This window comes from Podarcis vaucheri, assembly GCF_965113315.1.
Source record: "Podarcis vaucheri genome assembly, chromosome: 14".
NCBI classification, from domain to species: Eukaryota; Metazoa; Chordata; class Lepidosauria; order Squamata; family Lacertidae; genus Podarcis; species Podarcis vaucheri.
In genome coordinates, this window is record NC_138752.1 from 27,120,290 (window position 1) to 27,142,708 (window position 22,419).

Consider the following 22,419-nt stretch of genomic DNA (forward strand, 5'->3'; position numbering starts at 1 on the left):
CAGTGCTTTTTTCTGGGGGGGACGCATACCCCTAAACATTTTGTGAATCTATGTACTTTGTCCATTTACTGTATTTATTTTCCCCGATTCGAACTATAAAATGGTGGTTTTCTTAAGTCAAAGTGAGAGTACCCCTAAACATTTTTTTTTAGGGGGGGGAAAGCACTGGGTGCATGTGTAGAAAACTGACTTTCTGGAAAACTGCAACAGGATCACTGGTTGTGCTACCTGCTGCCAGTGCTTATTTCTTTGTACTATGCTTTGTTTAGGGATGCGGGTGGCGCTGTGGGTTAAACCACAGAGCCTAGGACTTGCCGAACAGAAGGTCGGCGGTTCGAATCCCCGTGATGGGGTGAGCTCCCGTTGCTCGGTCCCTGCTCCTACCAACCTAGCAGTTTGAAAGCATCTCAAAGTACAAGTAGATAAATAGGTACCGCTCTGGCGGAAAGGTAAATGGCGTTTTCGTGCACTGCTCTGGTTCGCCAGAAGCGGCTTAGTCATCCTGGCCACATGACCCGGAAGCTGTACGCCAGCTCCCTCGGCCAATAAAGCGAGATGAGCGCCGCAACCCGAGTCGCCCACAACTGGACCTAATGGTCAGGGGTCCCTTTACCTTTATGCTTTGTTTGCGTATCTGTCAAAAAACATAAATGGTACTAATTCACCCTAAATCTCCAGTGCTCTCTCATACCGTGAAGGTTATACCTTGATTGTGCTACCCAATTAATGAAAATCCAAAGCACCCAAACACAGAGGAGGCTGTCTGCAGCCTCTCTCCATCATTCCCTACTCTAGCCTTGCTTGCTTCAGTCCACATTTGGGGTGGGGAAAATCATTCTACCATGGAACTGAATTTTCCAACTGCTCCCATTGCAGGGTTGCAACAGAATCACTCAACCTCAGAAGAGGCAACTTCCCACAATGTCTCTGAATGAGTTGCTGGTCGAGACACATCTCCCAATCCCTGATCAACAACGCTTTGAGATGTGCCATCCCCACCCACAAAGAAATAGTTTTTATATTAGGGTGTAGGAATCATCAGACTTTTTTTTTAAAAGGTAGGGCTCATCTGTCAGGAATTGGGCTCATCTGTCAGGAACTCTGCCTGAAGGGCATGGAACAGGGGTTTGATCCTATGCACGGAAATTAACTTATACTATCTGACCAAGGGCCTATTTAGCTCAGTATTGTTTGCACGGACTGGCAGGATTTCAGCAGCATGGAAGGCAACTGCTCTACCGCTGAGCTATGGCCTTTCTCAAAACGCCTCTTCTCCTGCAGCGTAAACGTGCACGGAGGCTCGGGTCGCATCGCTGCTCGGGTCGCTTTACTTGGGAGTAAGCCCCACGCAGGCAAAAGCTGAGCCGCGCAGGGCGGCGCTGCTTCGGCTGCCTGCGCAGCCACTTCATTCAAAACAGCGGCCGACAGGGAGAGAAAGGAATGTTGCATAAATATTGCGGCGAGCAGCCAATGAGAGCAACGGAATTTATTTCATTCAGGGACAATCTGTGATCTGGAGGAGGCGGAGACCCCCCCCCGGCCAGCCGAGCCAATGGACGCGCTGCGGAGGCGGGGTGTCCCTCTGCCAAAGGCCAACCAGGGCTTTCGGAGCCTGAACTTTTGCCACCCTGAACAAGTTAATACATCCCGGAGGCGTGGCCCAGCCTCTCTGACTCCGGCGGAGGAGAGGCGCTTTAACCCTTGGCGCGCCGGAGGAGAACGTCTTTCCAAAGCCTACCCTTTTTAAGCAGGGGGTTGCCAACTTGCCTGCCTTGGCCCTGCTCCTCTGTCTTGAACAGCAGCCGGGCGGGGCGGGGCGGGGGGAGGCGGGATAAATAAAGCAGGCGAAGCGATTCCCAGCACGCTTATAGACAAGCCAGGAAATATCTTCACTTGCTTAGGGTAATTGCTGATGCTGAATGGCGTTGCCAAATATGTTTTGCTGGGTTCTGTTCCTGTGCCTTAAAAGAACAGTTTATCTTAATACTGTGAAAGGCTTCACTGCCTGCTTTCTGCAGAGCCAGCTGACAGGAGCAGGTATTTGTGGTCATCATGGTCAGTTGGCTACCCTGGTATTAGAAGCTAGGGAGCAGGAGGGGGGAGAAGTGTCAGCCCATCCAGAGATTTCAAGACCTCATCCTTTCTCTCTCTTCCATACACGTGCAATTGTAGAACAACTTTGCAAGATATGATGGAGGAAAGAATGAGTAAAATAAAAAGTCCACATACCCAGCAACTAATTGAATATCTCTGCAAATTTCACAAGCAAGGCATGAGGATTCTCCTGGAAATCCATCTGGTCCTCACTACCTCTGAAAGCACAATGCTTAGGTCTCATGCAAACCCACAATTTCTTTGGCATTTGAGAAATTTATACAATAAGAATTTTATTATTTTATATAATAATCTAAGGTGGACACAACAAACAGAAAGAAATGTATGTGTGTTTATACAGCAAATATCCCCAATGCATTTGATAAGACTATTCTGTGCATATCAGATAATCTTGGAAATACCAAGCCCTGTTGCATATTATGAGCACTGTCCAGCATTATTTAGCCCCAACAATGCGGCTGACTCTTCTGTCCTGTGTCCAGAGTGAAGCAGGGTTGGGCTTGGGAGAGTTTACATCCAAACAAGGTGACAGCTTCAAAAACAAAACACACCAGACAAAGCGAAAGCAACTCCTTTCTGGAGCCATCTAAACCCCCAAATTTGCATTTTGAGATTATTTCTGTACTTACACTTTGTGTTACGGAACATTGGTGATAGAGCCCTTTAGCTTCTCGCTTTATGCAGTCCAGGGCCTCACTTTTTTATGAAGATGGGCCTCGTGGAGCAGACTTTTTTAAAAACAAAAAACAAAATGCAATCTTTGAAATGATATGTTGTGGGTGCTGCTATTAAAAAACATACAGCAACCCTGCATTAATGAGATGAAGCACAGGGAGAGCTGCAGCCACTGTACACTGCTGCAGGGCAGTTTGGGGTGTGCAGATGAGTCTTTGCAAAACAAGGGGTGTGGTGTGGTGATGTGTGTGTCCCAGGGAGATCTAGGGAGTTGAATTGAGGGTGTGATTCTTGGAGGACAGAAATGCCCTTCCATAGTCTTTATCAGCTAGCAAACACAGCAAGCGGCCTAATACTGAGTCAGGCCATTTGTCCATCTAGCTCAGTATTGTTTACACTGACTGGCAGCAGCTCGCCTCTTCAGGGTTTCAGGCAGGGGTTTCTTCCAGCCATACCTCAAGATGCTGGGGAGTAAAACGGGAGATCTTCTGTATGCAAGGCATATGCTCTATTTCTGAGCTTCAACCCTCCTGGTCTTTTAAAGCAAATGGTGATTCCAAATGTGGCAGCCATGTTTAGCTTTATCCCCTGCTCTTCTTGGACTTTCGCTAAATAATTAAAGGTGAGCCTGTGGCTGCATCTACTTCTGCAATGGGGATTCAGATTCCTTCTGAACTGTTTGCACCCAAACAATTTGCAAGCAGGCATTTTATGTCCAAGCACTTTCCTTACATATGAAACTTGCTACTCGGCCTTTTTGCTAAGATCAAGTGTAGTGTAGAAACTTGCCCTAAACTGCAGGTAACCAATGGGTAAAAAGTTGCCCTACTGCAGCCTCAACGTCCCAGCCAAACCTATGTGAGATGCAAATTTTCGGCTTCAGTTTCCCCCTGTGTTAAAATGGGAGGAACAGCCGCCTACATCACAAGGTGATGCTGCTTGGGGGCGCCAGTGGAGTTTGCAACCCAAGAGGTATGTGCCAGGGTCCCTGCCTTGCAGTGTGCAGTGGCTGGGATCCCATGCAGGAAAATACAATTTGGAAGCTATACCCCAGCATCCCTTGCAAATATGCACACTTTCTTCCCGAGGTATATGTTTCCCAGAACCTGCCATGCAGCTTCGATGTTTTGGGCAGCCTTGAAGGCTGTGTCCCAAGGATGTACAACTTGCAGCCTTCCAGATCTTACTGAACTACAACTCCCACCAGTGCCGGAATTAGGGCAGTGTGGGCATTTCCTCCACAGAAGGAACTGAACCAAGGGGGTGCAAAATATAACATTTATACTGGTACCCACTGAAAGTTAAGCCTCAGTCAGACAGGGGATTGAGTTGCCACAACTGACATACTGCACTTGAGAGCAAGAGCAGAACAAAAGTCCAGAAGGGACTGATGGGAGCAGGTCCCCCACCCCCAGTAGACACCCACTTAGTGCACTTGTAGCCTGATCTCAGGCAGGTCTGCCCAGAAGTTAACTCCCACTGCGGTTATTAATTTTGCATGCTTACTTGGGACAAGGTCTCATTCATCACCATGGGATTTACTGAAAAAGGATGAACATTCTATGGAGCTTCAAATGCAGGAGCTCAATGAAGACTTGCTCAGCCAGTTCATTAATATTATTATTATTATCAATATTATTATTGAATGAAAGAGGACATTCTTAGAATCACTGCCTCTTGGCCCACTAACCTACCTCGCAGGGTTGTTGTGGGATTAAATGAGGAGGGGGAGACCCGTGGACACCACCTGGAGCTCCTTGGAGGAGGCGGGATAAAAAATGCCTCCAAAAAACAAATAAACACTTTGGCCATTTGCACACAGCAGATAGGAAGCAAAAGGGCACGAGAACGTATTATAATTCGCTCCCATTTCCCAGCCTCTTTTTATTATTGTTGTTCTTATTAGTTCTTTTGCGAATCGTCTTCCTCGCAGAAGCTCCTTCCCTTCCCTTAATTATTATTTTAGGGGTGGGGGCCAAGAGGGTGCCCCAAAACCAGAAGCGCGGAGGGAGAGAGCGAAGGGGGAGCCAGAAGCTAGGAGAGGCGAGCGAGAACCGGGAGGCGTTTTCCTTTAAGAGTTAAGAAACTTGAAACCTTGTTTGCGCAACCATCAGTGCAGCTCCGCGCCGCCAAAGTGTCTAGACTGGCACATGATGGGAGGGAGCCAATGACTCCAGCGCTCTCCTAGGGGGCCCTGCGTGTGTGTTTTAGAAGAACAAAAAAGAGAGAGAGGGAAGAAGTGGGGGGGACAGAGAGAGGGAGGGAGAGGCGACGAGGGTCTCCGCTGCTCGGGAGGCAGATCTCGGCGGCCCTCCAAGCCCGGGGGGCGGAAGAAGGAGGAGTAGTGAAGTCGGGGGGCTCTACCCTGGGTGGACGCCTCTGCCCCCAGGAGCCTCGCCGGCCCTTCTGCAAGCACCGAGGGCTTCGCTTGGCGTGGATTTGCTGAGGCTGCTCCGGACCGCCGAGGAGGATTTGGGGCGCCTTTTCTCCCCGAGCGGCTGCGGCGACGACGGCGCTTCTTCTCATGCGCCTTCTGCAGTGTTGCTGCTCCTGCTCCTGCCGCCGCCGCCGCGTTTCTCTCGGGCTGGGATCTTGAGTACCGAGCCAAGCAATGCGCGGCGCCGCCAGCCTGCTCCTTGCCCCGGGGGGCGGCCAGCCTCTAACTTGGGAAGGCGTCGGGGCAACTTTTTAAAAGGCGCCCCAGCCAGACGCAAAGGAAGGACCGCGGCGTCGAGGGTTTGCAAGGGCGAAAAGGAAAAAGCCTGGGGGAGTTTTGTTGTTTTGTTTGCTTGCGCGCTTGTTCGTGGAAGGGCTCCCTCGCAGGGAGGGGGGCCGGCAAGCCTTCCCCGTCCCCTCCTGGCTCTCGGGGCTCCATGTAGGGCCGAGGGGGCGGGCTGCGGCGGATCCCCCGCTCGCCAGGACGCCGGCCTGCGGGGCTCCGCTCTATGCCATTGCTGCCTCCTTCCCCCATGTGGCTGCCCGGCCGGCGCTTCTGGGCGAGTGGCTGGGCCGGGCGGGCGAGTAGCCCCCGCGGTTGCTCCGGGCGCCGGCGCCGCTGCCGTCGTTGCTGGGTCTCCTTCATGCGGCCCTCGTTTGGGAGGATCTGACCCGGAGCCAGGAAAGGCCAGCAGCTCCGCGGCCGGGCGAAGCGTATGTTCAGGTCCAAACGGGCAGGGCTTGTGCGGCGACTTTGGAGAAGCCGGGTCCTCCCCGACAGAGAAGGCGTCGGAGGAGGGGGAGGAGGAGGAGATGGTGGTGGCGGCGGCTCCACCGGCAGTAGCACCGGCAGCCTCAGGAAGAGCCATGAGCGAGGGGGCAGCGACGGCAGGAGCCCGGAGAAGCCCCCTGCGAGCGGCAGGCGAGCGGTGACCGGCGGAGGCGCCGTCGAGGAGCCGTGCGCTTTGGAGAGGTCCATGGCGCACGGCGAGGGCGACCCTCCGGCGCCCCCCGAGGTGGAAGAGGAGGCAGCGGCCGTAGCAGCAGCAGCAGCGCTGGAGGACGCCGAGGATGGCGGCTCCGACGGCGGCCTCGAAAGGGACAGCCCGTGGTGGGCGCAGGAGAGCGACGGCATGACCGTCACCTGTTGCCTCTTCAAGGAGAGGGACGCCGACGCTGACGCCGTCTCGCCCCGGCCCCGGGAGCTGCCAGCCCGGGAAGGGCGCTCCAGGCTCTCTCTGCTGGAGCAGGAGCTCAAGGCCGTCACGTACTCACTCCTGAAGCGCCTCAAGGAGCGCTCCCTCGACAGTCTCCTCGAAGCCGTCGAGTCCCGCGGCGGGATGCCCAGTGACTGTGTCCTTGTCTCCCGCGCCGAGGTGCGCCTGGGCGGTCAGGCGGCTCCTCCGCACCTCCTGCTGGGGAAGCTCTTCCGCTGGCCGGACCTCCAGCATCCGGCCGAGCTGAAGCCCCTGTGCGAGTGCGGCAGCTTCGGCCTCCCCGACGGCCCCACGGTGTGCTGCAACCCCTATCACTTCAGCAGGCTGTGCGGGCCAGGTTAGTAGCACCGTCGATTGCCTCGGGGCCACCTGGGGCGCGGGAGGGCTGGGCAGCTGGGATGTCCTGAGGCAGTTCAGGGAGGGGGACTGGAGTATTGGGGAAGGTGCATCTTCATAAAGGATCCACAGTTACACCCCCTCCCATTTGAAGTATTCAGTGTTGAAAATCAACATGCACAGGCATCTTGGTGAAAATTCTCTCACTTTGACCATGGTGGCTGAATAAGAGCGCCATAGATAGAGCCACTGTATTTCTGAATTCAGTTGCTGGGGGCAAACGACATGGGGAGAATCTTATCACCTGTGTGGCTAAAATCAAGGGGATTGCTGCATTATGGGATCCATAATGCTGGCCTAGATCAGAGATGGGGGACCTGTGGCCCTTAGACGCTGTTGGGTTCCCTGTTCCCATGGATCACAGGATCTGCAGTTGAACAGTATCTGCAAGACCAGCGGTTCCCCATCTCTAGGTCAGATGAATCTTTGGTCTAAACCAAGACGGAATGATGTTTTTGCAAGTGCAAAAGTTTGCCTGGAGTGGCATAAGCAACTTCCAGAATAGTTTGCCATAGGAGGCATCTCAAAGGTGAGCAGATGTAGTTTGGCACGGATAACCAATTTGATGCCCTTCAGATGTACATAGGAAGCTCCCTTCTTCTGAGTTAGACCTGTGTCCATCTGCCTCAGTGTAGCCCATGTGGTCCCCTCCAGATGCTGGTGTACTACAACTCCCATCAGTTCCATTGGCCAGGGATGATGAGAGCTGTTGTCCAACAACACCTGGCTTCCTGGAGATGCAAGGGATTGGGCCTGGAACCTTCTGCATGCAAAACAGGTGCTCTACCCCTGAGCTACTGCCCTTTCATAGGGCTATGGTTGTTGAACTACAACTCCCAGCCAGTATGGCCAGTGTTCAGGGTCAGGGATGATTGGAGTTTGGGTCTGACAGCATTTGAAGGGCATGACGACAGCTGTCGGCTCAAACTGCCAGATGTAACGACTGTCCTGTGGAAGTTGGTGCACAACAATCTTTGTTAGTCTTGGAAGGTGCTTCAGAATTCTGGTGCCTTTGTATCTCTTTCTCACCCTGTTTATTTGAGAGGCGCTCAGCCTGCTTTGAAAACAAGTTTTCAGTGCCAGATCTCAGGCTTGGCACATGTGACATGATGGGAACCTCCTTGGGGCAAGGACCTGAATTTTTGTGTGTGAGAAACTCTGCAAAGTGCCATGTCTAGCGATAATCTTGTATATGTAGCTAATCGTAGCAGCATAGGAAGGAACATCGCAAACTGGTTCCTCTAGCTCCCTACTGTCTACACTGGCTGGCAGTGGTTCTCCATGATTTCAGGCCGGAGTCTTTTTCCCTGCCCTGCCTGGAGATTAAACATGGGACCTGCGTGCAAAGCAGATACTTTATCACTGAGCTTCAGCCCTTCCCTGCATATCTGAGCATGTGCAGAATGGATTCTGGGATTATGGTGCATCGTGTTGAAGTCATAGGGTGTGACCTCCAGGATGCCTAGAGCCACACAGTACCTCTCTGTTTATGGTTAACAACTTCTAGCCATTTCCTTCTTAAGCCAGGAATGTTGATCCTAACTCATTTTGTCCACCGCATGAGCAGTTCAAGTTGCAGGCCACTTTGGGGATGATAGGTTTGGAATGGTGATGGTTCACGCAAATGCATGGAACCGGAGACCTCTCCGCCTTCCCACCCTAGGGCTGATTCACATGTGCAGGTCCTGCACTTGAAAACTGCAGCACCCAGCGGTGGCCTGCATCTGTGAAGGAAGCATCACAGGAGCTTCCTGTTCCCCTCAGACCCAGGGCTTCCCATACCAAGTTGGTGGACACATCCCACTGCCACTCATCAAGACCTGGTTCACTTAGAAACTGCAGGCATCAGATAAAACAGCCTGCATGTGTGGATGCACCATCACAGTTCCAGGCGCTCCCAAGAGAACTGTAAAATGTCAGAGGCTTGCAGAAGTCAGTGTTCCAGCTGAGGGTGATCCAGCGTTGAGAAATCAAGTGATGTACATGCTTGTCTGAAGTGGTCCTTATTTATTGCACCACCTGTGACAATTGGCTGCTTACTACCAGAGCAGAGCAGCTTGCAGGTTCTGTGTGGCCCAGATCTGTTGATGTTTGGTGCTTGGCCCTTGGAAGTTGAACTGATTTTCCTTTTCAGTGTTGACAGGGCTGTTGTGCAATTTTGACAGGCGCAGTGTGGAAAGCGCACTGGTTAGAGTATTTTTGGTCCAACATAGTCCATGACGATTGGTTAAAGAATTTAAGCCAGAGACGTCATGCTGTGCCCAGGCCCGTATCCCAACTTTTGAGAGTGAGAGATAAAAACATAAGTATAGCCCATCTAACATAGCATCCTGCTCTCACAGTGGCCAACCAGATACCTATGGAAATCCCACAACAGCATTCTCCCCATCTGTGATTCCAGCAAGTGGCATACAGAGGCAAACTGCCTTTGACATTCACTGATAGCCTCAAACTCCATGAATTTGTCTAATCCTCTTTTAAAGCCATCCATGTTGGTGGCCAGCGTAATAATAATAATAATTTATTATTTATACCCCACCCATCTGGCTGGGTTTCCCCAGCCACTCCGGGCAGCTTCCAACCGAATATTAAAAACAATACAGCACCAGACATTAAAAACGTCTCTAAACAGGGCCGCCTTCAGTTGTCTTTTAAAAGTAAAATAGGTGTTTATTGCCTTGACATCTGCTGGGAGGGCGTTGCACAGGGCAGGTGCCACTACCCAAAAGGCCCTCTGCCTGGTTCTCTGTAACCTCACTTCTCGCAGCGAGGGAACCGCCAGAAGGCCCTCAGCGCTGGACCTCAGTGTCCGGGCAGAACAATGGGGGTGGAGACGCTCCTTGAGAATATAGGACAATCCACTTCATCGATTCCAAACACATTACTAGGGGAAAAGGCCAGCTGAAGATGGTGGCCAAGGTGACACATCATGTTTAGCTGGAAACCTTGGTTTACACAAGAACGTTGTGCCCGCTCTGATCCTCCCCATTCATGTTGGAAGGAAACAAAGCATGATTCCTGAAGCTACAACTGACCTGTAAGAACATATGAAGAGCCTGCTGGATCAGGCCAATGGCCCATCTAGTCCAGCATCCTCTTCTCACAGGGATCATAGTTTGTTTAGCTCAAGTAAACCATGACTGGTATGGCGAGAACAAACTTTGGTTTATCATTATGGTTTGCTTGGGGTACAACAAACCATGGTCCCAAGTTCTGCCATCACACTAAAGCCAGGGATTGTGGTTGGTTCCTCCTGTTGTGAGTACCAAAGAGGGAAGTGGGTTGGGCTCAATGGTCCAGATGTTTTTAACTACAACTCCCACCAGCCTTGACCATTGGCCATGCTAGCTGCGGCTTTCAAATATATATATATATATAAATGCAGAGATGCTTTAAAGTCTACCAGCCAAAAAGCCCTGGAGCAAAGCAAAACTGGCAACAGAGCACCTTTGCTCATATTTCAATTCCTCCCTCTTTTGGAATAGATCGTAGCTTAAATTAGGGAAAGCACTCAGGGTCTATTTATATACACAGGGATCTCTTATATAGTATTATACACACACGGACACACATTTGGCACATTCTTGTTTTCTTAAATTAAAATACTGCTTTGCTTTACTTTACGCACGTCTAAAACCAGGTGTGTTGGGCAGCAGGTGGTAATGCCGTACTAAAACACAAGCCTTTATTGAATAGCACCCTAGTGTAGTGTTTGTTCTGTGCTCTGTCTGCCTCAAGGGTTTGCTGAAGAACTGATGTCGAGCATTGTCCGAGCGAGGGCTGTTTCACACATGCATGTGCATCTCTTGACTTCTCTGATTCATGCATCGTTGCTTTGGATTTGCTGACTCGGGCAGATTTCGTGTGAAGCCTTGTATCTGAGTAGATGAAAAAGTCCCTGGGTCGCCCATTCACATGCGCACGCACAGAACACCTGATTCTTGGCCCACTTAGAAAGCTGCATCATCTCCCTGGATCAAAGGCTGCACTGGAAACCTGTTTGCTGAGTTTAAACTTTATATGTTGCTTATAGTTATTTCATGTATGAAATGCATATCTTGCCGCTCAGTGGCCGTATTCAAAGTGACAAATATCGGCATTGGTTATCCGGTTGCAAGGGAGACTTAGTTCTCACAAGCAGCTGATGAGCTTGGTAAGAGTTGTCCCTCCTCAGGTTGCAGGGTGGGGCTTGCATGATTGAAAAAAAAATTCCTTGCCCACAAAAAACCCCTAGATATCAGGGGAAAGAGTTCCTGTCTTGGCTTCCTTTGTATCTCCAGGGAGTCTGTTTTTTTGTTAAGGAACAAAGAAAATTTCTGCCTTATACTGGGTCAGGCCATTGGTCCATCTAGTTCAGTATTGTCTACACTGACTGGCAGCTGCTTTTCATGGTTCAGGTTAGGGACATTTCTGGTCCTACCTAGAGAGATTGAACCTAGAATCTTCTGCATGTAAACCAGATCAAAGCCTGCCTGCTTCTTCATGGTTTTATTAGGGATGAGGGCTCCCCTTGGCCCTTCCCTGTGTGACAAGAGGTAATGTTGGTCACAGTGGTGTTGGTCACAGTGATATTTGACCGGGGGCAAGCGGGGCGTTTTTCTCCCCTCTCCAGATAGCTGTCACCCCGATCAACGCTCCACTCATTGCCTGGCTCTAAACAAGGAATTGTGACCTGACATAGGGAAGCTATCAGACACATTAGTCCACCAAGCTCTATATTGTCTGCACTGATTGGCAGCAATGGCTCTACAGGATTTAAGGAAGGGTTCTCTCCCAGTCCTAACTGGAGATGCTGTTGGGGATTGAACCTGCAACCTTCCGCATGCAAAGCAGATGCTGTGCCAAACAGCTGGTGGGAATCCTGTTCAGCCGCCCATCTGGCTGCAGACATTTCCCGGGTATGGTCCTCTACAAACTTTCAAGCTAGTGTAACCAATGAGTCCAGTCTTCATTCAGATCCCTCCTGCTATGAATTCTGCACCTGGCCTAAGGCAAGTTCTTCTCTTGTCAGCCTCAGAACTGTAAAATGCAAATGGAGGCCTACCGTACAGGGTTGTTGTGAGGATTATAACATGGGAATGGATGGAGCTCCAGAGAATATTCGTGCTGAGTGTTTATGATTATTATTTTCAGAGTGTTCAGGACCAGAAACATGGGTGCTGAATTCTGCATCCAGACCCAAATTCTGCGCCTTTTCTGTGCTTGTGTGGGAACCATGAAGCCACAGGTGTGGGAACCCTTTTGCCACTAATCCAGAATGAGTGCAAGTGGAGTGTTGGAATAGGACCTGGGAGACCAGGGTTCACATTCACTTTTGCCTGTGAAGCTCACTGGGTGACCTTGGGCCAGTCACTATCTGTCAGTGTAACTTGCCTGGCAGGGTTGTTGTGAGGACGGCTGCGAGAGCCATGTATGTCACCATGAGCTCCTTGAAGGAAGGATGGGATGTCAATGTAATAATAGTCATAGAAAATCTGGACAATCGGCTAGACAAAACATGGTATTAATTTCCTTCAAGACAGTAACCCATTCTTCTGCTTCGGGGGCTGTGAGGTGGGCTGTCCATACCTTCGTGGCTGAACACTAGCTTAGCAGGCTGGAAGTCCCAGGTTCAGTCCTCGCTATCTCCAGGTAGGACTGGGAAAGGCCAATATCTGTAACCCTGGTGATTCCCTGCCAGTCAGAGTAGACAGTATAGTGGTACCTCGGGTTACAGATGCTTCAGGTTACAGACTCTGCTAACCCAGAAATAGTACCTTGGGTTAAGAACTTTGCTTCAGGATGAGAACAGAAATCATGTGGCGGCAGCGGGAGGCCCCATTAGCTAAAGTGGTACCTCAGGTTAAGAACAGTTTCAGGTTAAGAACGGACCTCCAGGACTAACTAAGTTCTTAACCTGAGGTACCACTGTACTGAGCTAGACAGATCAGTGGTCTGACTGGTTTGAGGCAGTTTCCTATGCCCATATTTTTACCTGCACCCCAGGGTGGGTTCCTGGGTGTGCCAGATGAAGCTGGCTGCGGTCACCCTCACCTTTGCACAGTTCTCCCAGCTTCCTTTAGTGGAAGTCTTGAGGCATCAAGAGAGTGCAGATTTCCCCACCGCTTAAAACCAGCAACACCTGTTGATCCCAGCAGAGCACGTCAATGGATGGTGTGCTCCAGGCAGCAAGGGGTTAACGTTTTGCATCAGGGGCTGCAATTTGAGGTGGGGTTGGGGGGGGGGAAGAGAGGCTGGCTTCCCTTGGCTGGCCCCCTTCACTCCCTGTGGCCATGGGGTCTATAGGATGCCAGGAGGGTGAAGTAAGAGTAGGCAGCCCTTGTACTCCCTGTAACTTAATACAGAGTAGTGCAAATGAGATTTCTCCCTTCATCCCTAAACACCATCTTCTGCGCATTCTTACTGTGTGTTTTTTAAAAGGGCCATGTTAGACAAAGTTTGGCAGGATGGCGCCTTTTACAACCTGGTGTCCGTCCCCCCCCCCAGATGTTTTGAAGTACAGTTCCCATCAGTGTTGTTGTTTTTAACATCCAGGATCCTTTCCCCTCTTCTGTTGCCATTGGACCAAATTCACACACAAACGCCACCATCCATTTCTGCTTCCATCAGAGGAATAGTTAGCATTCACCAAAGCATTTGGGAAGAAGGAGATCCAAGATTCTCCCTTATCTCATTCCTCTGCTCTGACAGCAGGCGCTGGAAATGTAGAAATCAAGACCAGCAAAAGCAAACAAACAGCTTGGTGGCATTTAAAAAAATATAGATCCACTTTGTTTGAGTTCGATTCCCAAAGGGGCTTCTGCGAACACGTGTTAAATTAAGCAAAACTCTGTGGGAAGAAAAGGCTGAGCAGGATTTGGACTTGTTTTCCCAAGACAGCCCTAAGTAAATTTGCACAGGAGTAAGAGCCATCACACAATGAAGTGTGCTTAACTCTCATCGCCGGCTCCTTCTCTTTAGAAAGGCAAATTTTGCCTTGCCTGTTTTTGCATTTTTTGTTTTCGGTGGTAGTAACCGTATCCACAAAATTACTGCCCTTTCGGCAATGCCGAAGGAGACTTAACCTTTTTGGAGGGGATGTATAGAAAATCACTGGTTTTCTTCAGGCAAAAGAAAATGGGAGTTAAAGAGAAACGCACAAACACACAAGTCTCTTTTTCTTTTGGCTTGGCATTATCCCCTTTCAACCGAGATCAGTTTCAAGTTGTTCTTAAAAAGCACCCCCTTCCTTCCCCCCTCCCTCCCTTCTTTTCCTTAGCAGGTTCCCCCCTCTTGCTATTTAGGTGAAGAAGTGGTGATAATATGCAGTTTGCATTTTGCTGGCGCCAGCCTGACTGGCAATTTATCTGACTGACTCTCTTAAAGCTGCAGTGCCCCTTTTCCTAACTTCTGGTGTTTTTTATTATTATTGCAAGTTGGGGTTTTTCCATTTTTTAAAAAAGCAGCAAAACCTGCCTTCCTGTTGAAACTCCTTAAGAGAAGGAAAAACCAGCTCTACGAACCTGAATTTTCTGTTGCCCTAACTATAGAATTCAGTTCACGTAGAAATTAAATTGTCTAAGAAACTTGACTTGGAAAAGGATCCTAGATCTTGTTCTTTGGTTGACAGGAACAAGACAGGAGTCTCTCTCTGTGTGTGTGCTTTTCTCTCTCTTAATTCTGTTCTGCGTTGCTGCAAGGGGAGCGGGGAATCTCCCCCCTTTTTTTGGCAAGTCAGCTTTCCTTAATTTCCTTAATTCTCTTTGTTTTGCAATCCCCATTCACTTTGGATCTTTCCTACAGGGAGTGATGGAATTTCTTTCTCTCGAATATTCTCTCTCGAATATCACTGGAACACGGAATACCGTGTTCTTTGTAACAAATGTGCACTGACTTTGTGTCCAGGGTTTTGGAGGGAAGCAGCTGTAGTTGAACACCTCCCAAGAAAGAGAACCCCCAAAATGCAGCTTTAAAAAAAATGTGACAGTGTTGTTCTGGATTCTTTCCGCAGCAGTGTCAAAACTCTACAGAGGACTTTCTTGGCTCCTAGAGAAACCCCATAATTTGTCACCCTTTGGACCTTGGAACAGGGTATTTTCAGGCACCTCTGAAAACTATAGTTCCCAGGTTTCCTTTGGGCTGGTAGGATGAGTTGAAATTGAAATAAACTAGTTGAAAATTTCTTTTAAAAATTTGAAGTGTTGATGCCCTTCCATAGTGTGGTTTCCTCATCTTGCAGTCTTGTTTGGAGCACCAGTGTTGAGAGTTAGTTGCCCTGAAATTTCAAGTAAACACTCAGTTCTCATTGTACACTGATAAGGAATAGGGCTGGACAATACAGTAATGGGTTTTCAGTACGTACAGTGGTACCTCGGGTTAAGTACTTAATTCATTCTGGAGGTCCGTTCTTAAACTGAAACTGTTCTTAACCTGAAGCACCACTTTAGCTAATGGGGCCTCCTGCTGCTGCTGCTGTGCCGCCGCACAATTTCTGTTCTCATCCTGAAGCAAAGTTCTTAACCTGAGGTAATATTTCTGGGTTAGCGGAGTCTGTAACCTGAAGCGTATGTAACCCGAGGTACCACTGTATCACGATATATCACCAGCTAAGCATCGCGATATATCAATATATCACGATATCTGAAGTAAGAATGGAAATACCCAGAGGCGAACAGGACAATATCCTGGTAACTGCTACTACTGTTTGTGCTGCTGCCATGAGGCCTTGCAGGCTACTACTGCTACTGCTACCAGCTCCCGTCGCAGCCACGAGGACTTGCAGGTCGCCACTGATTGTGCCGCCATGCCTTGCAGGTTGTCGCTGCTGCTGCTGCCACGTACCACTGTCACGGCAAGTTGTTTCTGCCACTGCCGCTTCTGCCGCCTGGTAGGCCTGCTGGCAGTCTGGCAGCCCCAGATTATATGTATTCACTATCACTCATCGCTGTAATTTGGATTGTCCTCTATACAGTGGTACCCCGCAAGACGAACGCCTCGCGAGACGAAAAACTCGCAAAACGAAAGGTTTTTTTGTTTTCGAGTTGCCTCGCAAGACGAATTTCCCTATGGGCTTGCTTCGCAAAACGAAGCTTGCCCCGGGGACAGCGGGTATTCTCTTTTGAAGCAAGGGGCGGCGGGGAGAAGCAATCTTCTCCCCGCAGCCCCAGGTCTGGGGACAGCGGGAAGCGCTTCCCGCTGCCTCCCGGACCTCTTTTGAAGCAAGGGGCTGCGGGGAACTCTGCTCCGAAGCGGGACGGGGGGGCGGGAACACCTTCCCCCACCGCCCGGGTTCGGAACGGTGCTCCGAAGCGGGGCGGGGGGGCGGGAACACCTTCCCCCACCGCCCCGCTTCGGAACGGTGCTCCGAAGCGGGGCGGGGGGGCGGGAACACCTTCCCCCGCCGCCCCGCTTCGGAACGGTGCTCTGAAGCGGGGTGGGGGGGCGGGAACACCTTCTGAAGGCTGGCAAGGGGCAAAAGTCTTTGTCCCCCCTGCCTGCCTTCCCAGGGACTTTTAAATCGCCCTGGACAGCGGAGAAGTCCTCCGCTGTCCCGGGGCGATTTTAAAATGCCGCCCGCCAGCATTTTAATATTGCCCGGACAGCAGAGAAGACCTCCGCTGTCCCGGGGTTTTTTAAAATGCTGGGGGTGGGAACGAATTAATTTCGTCTTGCGAGGCACCACTGTACCACCATTTGGTAGCCAAGCCCCAAACCCAAAGTCCTGTTGGGATGCATTTTGGCATGCCTGCTGATGAAACCGAGTATTTGATTATTGGTAATATTGTCATTTATCTGTTTTAGACCCCTAAGTTGTAGCAGTTGCCAGCAGTTGTCCTGTTTGCCTCTGTATAGTTCTATCCTTATTTCAGACATTGTGGTAGATGGCAACATTTAGCAGGTGATGTTGTGAGGTTTAGCTCCTGATAACATTGCAGTGTTTAGCTGGTGAGTTATCACAATGTTGAAAACCAGCAATCACCTAGCCCAGGCATCCCCAACTTGCAGCCCTCCAGATGTTTTGGCCTACAACTCCCATGATCCCCAGCTAACAGGACCAGTGGTCAGGGATGATGGGAATTGTAGCCCAAAACATCTGGAGGGCTGAAGGCTGGGGATGCCTGACCTAGCCCCTACACACATTGTGATTCGCAATATATTGCTAGCTAAAATATTATGAAACAATTATCACAATGTGAACTTCAAACCGGGGTTTTGGACGATATATCGACCAGCCCTAATGAGGAAGTTCTGGAACTTGAAAAGGCAGTGGTCCCTATTCCCAAGCAAATAGGCCTTTTGTGCCTTTGTAGGAGCAGGAGTTTGCTAGCCACAAAGTGCATTGTATTCCCAGTGAACCTGGCCAGAGTACCCGCCTTGTCTTTGATGGGACTAAGGTACCCCTGCCCGTACGGGCCAGTTGTGTCCGGAGACACTTCCGGGTCACGTGGCCAGCGTGACGAAGCTGCTCTGGCGAACAGGCACCAGCGCAGCACACATAAACGCCGTTTACCTTCCCGCTATAAAGCGGTACCTATTTATCTTCTTGCACTTAAGAGTGCTTTCGAACTGCTAGGTGGGCAGGAGCTGGGACCGAAAGACGGGAGCTCACCCCGCCGCAGGGATTCAAACCACCGACCATGCGATTGGCAAGCCCTTGGCGCTGAGGTTTTACCCACAGTGCCACCCGCGTCCCCGGTTGATGGGACTACAGCAGAGTAAATTGGATTAAGGACTGCAGCCAGTGGCCTCCTTAAGACCCAATTCTAGTTCATTGTGGTCCATGAAAGCACTTCTCCCCATTTTATCGTATACACCCAGCACCTTGAGGGGTAATGTGTTGTTAAATAACTATGCTTTGTGATGTGCTTATGAATGCTTTGTCTTAGGCAGGGGTCAGCAAACTTTCTCAGCAGAGAGCCAGTCCACTGTCCCTGGGGGGCCAGACTATATTGGGGGGGGGAATGAACAAATTCCTATACCCCACAAATAACCCAGAGATGCATTTTAAATAAAAGGACACATTCCACTCATGCAAAAACACACTGATTCCTGGACCATCCGCGGGCCAGATTTAAAAGGCTATTGGGCCGGATCCGGCCCCTGGGCCTTAGTTTGCCTACCTATGGTTTTAGGAGTGAGTAATGGTGCCCAGTGTCTCCATAAAAACAAGGAGAGAGATATTCCACCATACATTCAGCCAAATGGTTCCTTCCTTGGTGTGGGGGCAAATGCTTCTGTAACCTAAACTTCCAGGGGTTGTTAATCAGTGTCTTCCTCGCTTTTCAGAATCTCCACCCCCTCCTTACTCCCGGCTGTCTCCAAATGACGAGCAAAAGCCACTGGGTAAGTATCTCTTTTTCTACACATTGCTGGAGTCCTGGAGTTGTGTCTTGCTGTGATTTCACGCGAAATGTTCAAAAGCTGCTGCAGGCCAAGCCCATCTCATTCATTTCTTTTAAATCCTGCTTTCTGCCATTTAGGCCTCACAAAGTGTGGCTTGCAACAAAAAAAATACAGTGGTACCTCAGGTTGCAAACACTTCAGGTTACATACGCTTCAGGTTACACACACCACTAAGCCAGAAATAGTGCTTCAGGATCAGAACAGAAATCGGGCTCCGGCGGTGCGGCAGCAGCGGGAGGCCCCATTATTTAAAGTGGTGCTTCAGGTTAAGAACATTTTCAGGTTAAGTACGGACCTCCGGAACGAATTAAGTACTTAACCCAAGGTACCACTGTAGATGATTGACAAAATCCCAAACACAAACAAAACTCCCCAAATTTAAAATCTCAGAAACAAAAAAAGAGCGTCAGAATGTTTTGGAACAAAGGGGAAGCGTTTGTAGTGCAAAGGCCTCCTGAAATGAAATTGTTCTAACCAGGCTTTTGAAACCTCAGCAAGGACTGTGTCTGTCTGACTTCTGGTGGGAGGAAGTTCCACAGGGTTGCACCCTGAAGGCACGATGACTTGTTGGCATGAGTTGTGCTTCTGGGCCATGGAGGACCACTTATAGTGCTTCCCTAGAAGATCCCAGGAACGCTCTTGGGGATGTACAGGGACAGAGAGTCTTCGGGGTTTCAGACAGAGAGCATTCTTAGCCCTGCTTTGAGATTCTGGAGATAGAAACTGTGTGGGACCTTTTTCATGCAAAGCAGATGTTCTGCTACTGAGCTAATCCCCCCCCCCCAAGCTCTCTTTATAATCTTTGGTTACCACATTTTTGACTGATAGGGCACCTGAGCTATTGGCACCTGTACGGTAGGCAGAAAATCCAACGGTTGCAGGCGGGTTGCCTTTTGTCTGTCTGCCACCCGCAGATCAGTGCAGCAGTAGGGGAATCTCAGAATTGTAGAGTTGGAAGGGACCCTGAGGGTCATCTAGACCAACCCCCAGCAATACAGGAATCTTTTGCCCAACATAGAGCTCAAACCCACGACTCTGAGATTGATAGAGTCTTCTGCTCTGCCAACTAAGGGAAAACTGAGTCTGCTAAAAGAATCTGGCCACAGCAAAGGTGACAAGCCTCCCTTCAACACAGCAATGTGAGATGCTTTGGATTTAATTTCTCTCCTTAGAATCATAGAATCATAGAGTTGGAAGAGACCACAAGGGCCATCGAGTCCAACCCCCTGCCAAGCAGGAAACATCATCAGAGCACTCCTGACATATGGTTGTCAAGCCTCTGCTTAAAGACCTCCAAAGAAGGAGACTCCACCACACTCCTTGGCAGCAAATTCCACTGTCGAACAGCTCTTACTGTCAGGAAGTTCTTCCTAATGTTTAGGTGGAATCTTCTTTCTTGTAGTTTGGATCCATTGCTCCGTGTCCGCTTCTCTGGAGCAGCAGAAAACAACCTTTCTCCCTCCTCTATGTGACATCCTTTTATATATTTGAACATGGCTATCATATCACCCCTTAACCTCTTCTCCAGGCTAAACATGCCCAGCTCCCTTAGCCGTTCCCCATAAGGCATCGTTTCCAGGCCTTTGACCATTTTGGTTGCCCTCCTCTGGACACGTTCCAGTTGTTGTTCCCCCTTCCCCCAAATCAAGCAAAGGAAAAATGGTCAAAGAAGCTGGGAACTGGGGGAAAAAATTGACCTACTTTAAAAGCTAGTGAAATCCAAAAGGAGTGGCCTTCCAAAGTATATATTGCCTCTGAGGAATTCAAGCACAGACCTCAGTGGATGGAGTGCCCGATTCTGCCTCTGGCTTTTTGGGGTTGGGAGGCTGGTCAGTTAGGTGGGAATGCAAAGTCAAGAATCATGAATTCGGATTGTGTGCAGCCCACCCCATATCCCTTGCAAATAAGCAGTCACCAAATGCAGTGGTATAGTGGTACCTTTTAAAGTTCAGGGCTCTTCACGAGAATCCTCCTAAGAACATAACAAGGAAAATGTGTATTTGCCCAATACAGTGGTACCTCAGGTTACATATGCTTCAGGTTACATGCGTATCAGGTTACAGACTCCGCTAACCCAGAAATAGTGCTTCAGGTTAAGAACAGTTTCAGGTTAAGTACGGACCTCCGGAACGAATTAAGTACTTAACCTGAGGTACCACTGTATAGACTTAAAAAAAAATATTAACTGCTTATTTTAAAGATTTGTTGCATAGTACATAGTATGGAATACAATAACAAAAGCAATAGAACTATAACAGTGCACATCAATTGCTCAAATTAAGTATGAGAGCCAGTGTGGTGTAGTGGTTAGAGTACAGTGGTACCTCGGGTTACATACGCTTCAGGTTACAGACTCCGCTAACCCAGAAATAGTACCTCGGGTTAAGAACTTAGCTTCTGGATGAGAACAGAAATCGTGCTCCAGTGGTGTGGCGGCAGTGGGAGGCCCCATTAGCTAAAGTGGTGCTTCAGGTTAAGGACAGTTTCAGGTTAGGAACAGACCTCCGGAACAAATTAAGTACTTAACCCGAGGTACCATTGTATTGGGCTAGGATCTGGCAGACCAGAGTTCAAATCCCCACTTGGCCATGAAGCTCATTGGGAGACCTTGGACCAGTCACTGCCTCTCAGCTTAACCCACCTCACAGGGTTGTTGTGGGGATTAAATGAGATGGAGGAGAACTAGCTCAGTTGTTTAGAGCGTGGTGCTGATAATGCCAAGGTTGTGGGTTCTATCCCCATATGGGCCACTTGCATATTCCTGCGCTGGAGGTGTCATAATTTCTTCAAACCTTCTCCAACCTGGTGCCCTCCAGATGCTGACTGCAGCTGATGGGAGTTGTAGTTCAGAGCACCTACACAGTGCACCAAGTTGAGTTGCATTCCCTAGACGGAGAACTTTGAGTGACACAATGCGAAGTGAAGCTTTGCTTTTCAGGCTGGTTTGACTGAAAAGAAAAGGGATGGGGGAGGGCGACGCACACACGGAGTTGATCTTGGAGCAAACATTTAGAGCACCTTTTTAATTAAAGGGGTGCAAGCAAAGTGGGGGTGGGTGGAGGAGAGAGGGAGAAAGATCAACAAAGACTTTTAACTTGTTAAAACAAAGTTTCCTTGGTTTCAGCAGGGGAGGAAGGAAGGGAGGAAGGAAACAAGAATAAACAGCTTCAAGAATTTTAATAGTGATAATTAAGTATAGTAACGATGAATTGTTTGGAGGCTTAGTGTAACCTTATCCGCTCCCAAGTTCCTACTTGTTTGATTTGATCCACTCAACCTTGGGTTATTTTTGAGGGCAGTTTCGGTGTTTCAGGAAAGGGAAGGGGAGCAGTGAATGGCGCTTGGATCTGCAGGGACATGAAACAAAGGGAAATGGGGCTAGTGTGAAGTTCGGTGAGGGGCCACCATATCTCAAGAGGCCTTGCAAGCAGAAGATCCCACAGGTTCAACCAAAGCCAGATTTCTTTTTTTAGTTGATGGAAAAGTTTATGGTAGGGAGGGTCACCAACGTGGGTGCCTCTTAGACAAATTCATGGAGAATATAAGAACATAAGAAGAGGCCTCCTGGATCAGGCCAATGGCCCATCTAGCAACAGCATCCTGTTCCACAAGGGCCAACCACAGTGCACAGTTAACCTATGGAACTCTCTTCCACAGGAGGCTGTGATGGCAAACCAAATTGAATGGCTTGAAAAGGGGATTGGGCATATTCATGGAGGGGAAGGCTATCAGTAGCTATGATGGCAATTTTCTGCCTTTACATTAATGCTTCCAAATGCTGGCAGGGGTGGCAACTTGAATAAACTATGGGGGGGGGTGCCATTGGTAAGCCCTGCCCTGCATAATTGATCACATTCCCCCCATTTGAATGGCGATGCCCATCAACTGGGGGGGGCAGCCCCCTCAAATATTTTATGGGGAGGGCTGACGGGACCTCAGTGCCTAGAAGTTGGCTCCTATGGTTGCTGGAAACCACAGGAGGGGTCCTTTTGCTCAAGTCCTGCTTGTGCATTTCCCATTAGGGCTTCTGGCTAAGCAGGCTCTCTGTACTTCTTCATCATCTATGTTCAAGGGCAAAGGAATGGGTTGTGGAGCTGTGCTGCTGAGGGGCGTGGCCTGGGAGAGGGGGTGTGGCCTAGGGAGAGTTCTGAGGACCAATGAGAGAGGCCTGCGGGGCCTCATTTGCCCTTAAGTTTCC

The 22,419-nt window shown here is 49.6% G+C and overlaps 1 protein-coding gene across 1 annotated transcript in view; it reads left to right on the forward strand.

Moving 5' to 3' along the window:
* The first annotated feature begins 5,808 nt into the window (after positions 1 to 5,808).
* SMAD6 (SMAD family member 6) overlaps positions 5,809 to 22,419 on the forward strand; it is a 57,804-nt gene continuing 41,193 nt past the window's right edge. Inside the window, exons 1-2 of the mRNA XM_082198612.1 lie at positions 5,809 to 6,780; positions 18,105 to 18,161. Of these exons, the coding sequence (XP_082054738.1) occupies positions 5,943 to 6,780; positions 18,105 to 18,161 (895 nt within the window). The 5' untranslated portion in view covers positions 5,809 to 5,942. The remainder of the gene's footprint in view (positions 6,781 to 18,104; positions 18,162 to 22,419) is intronic.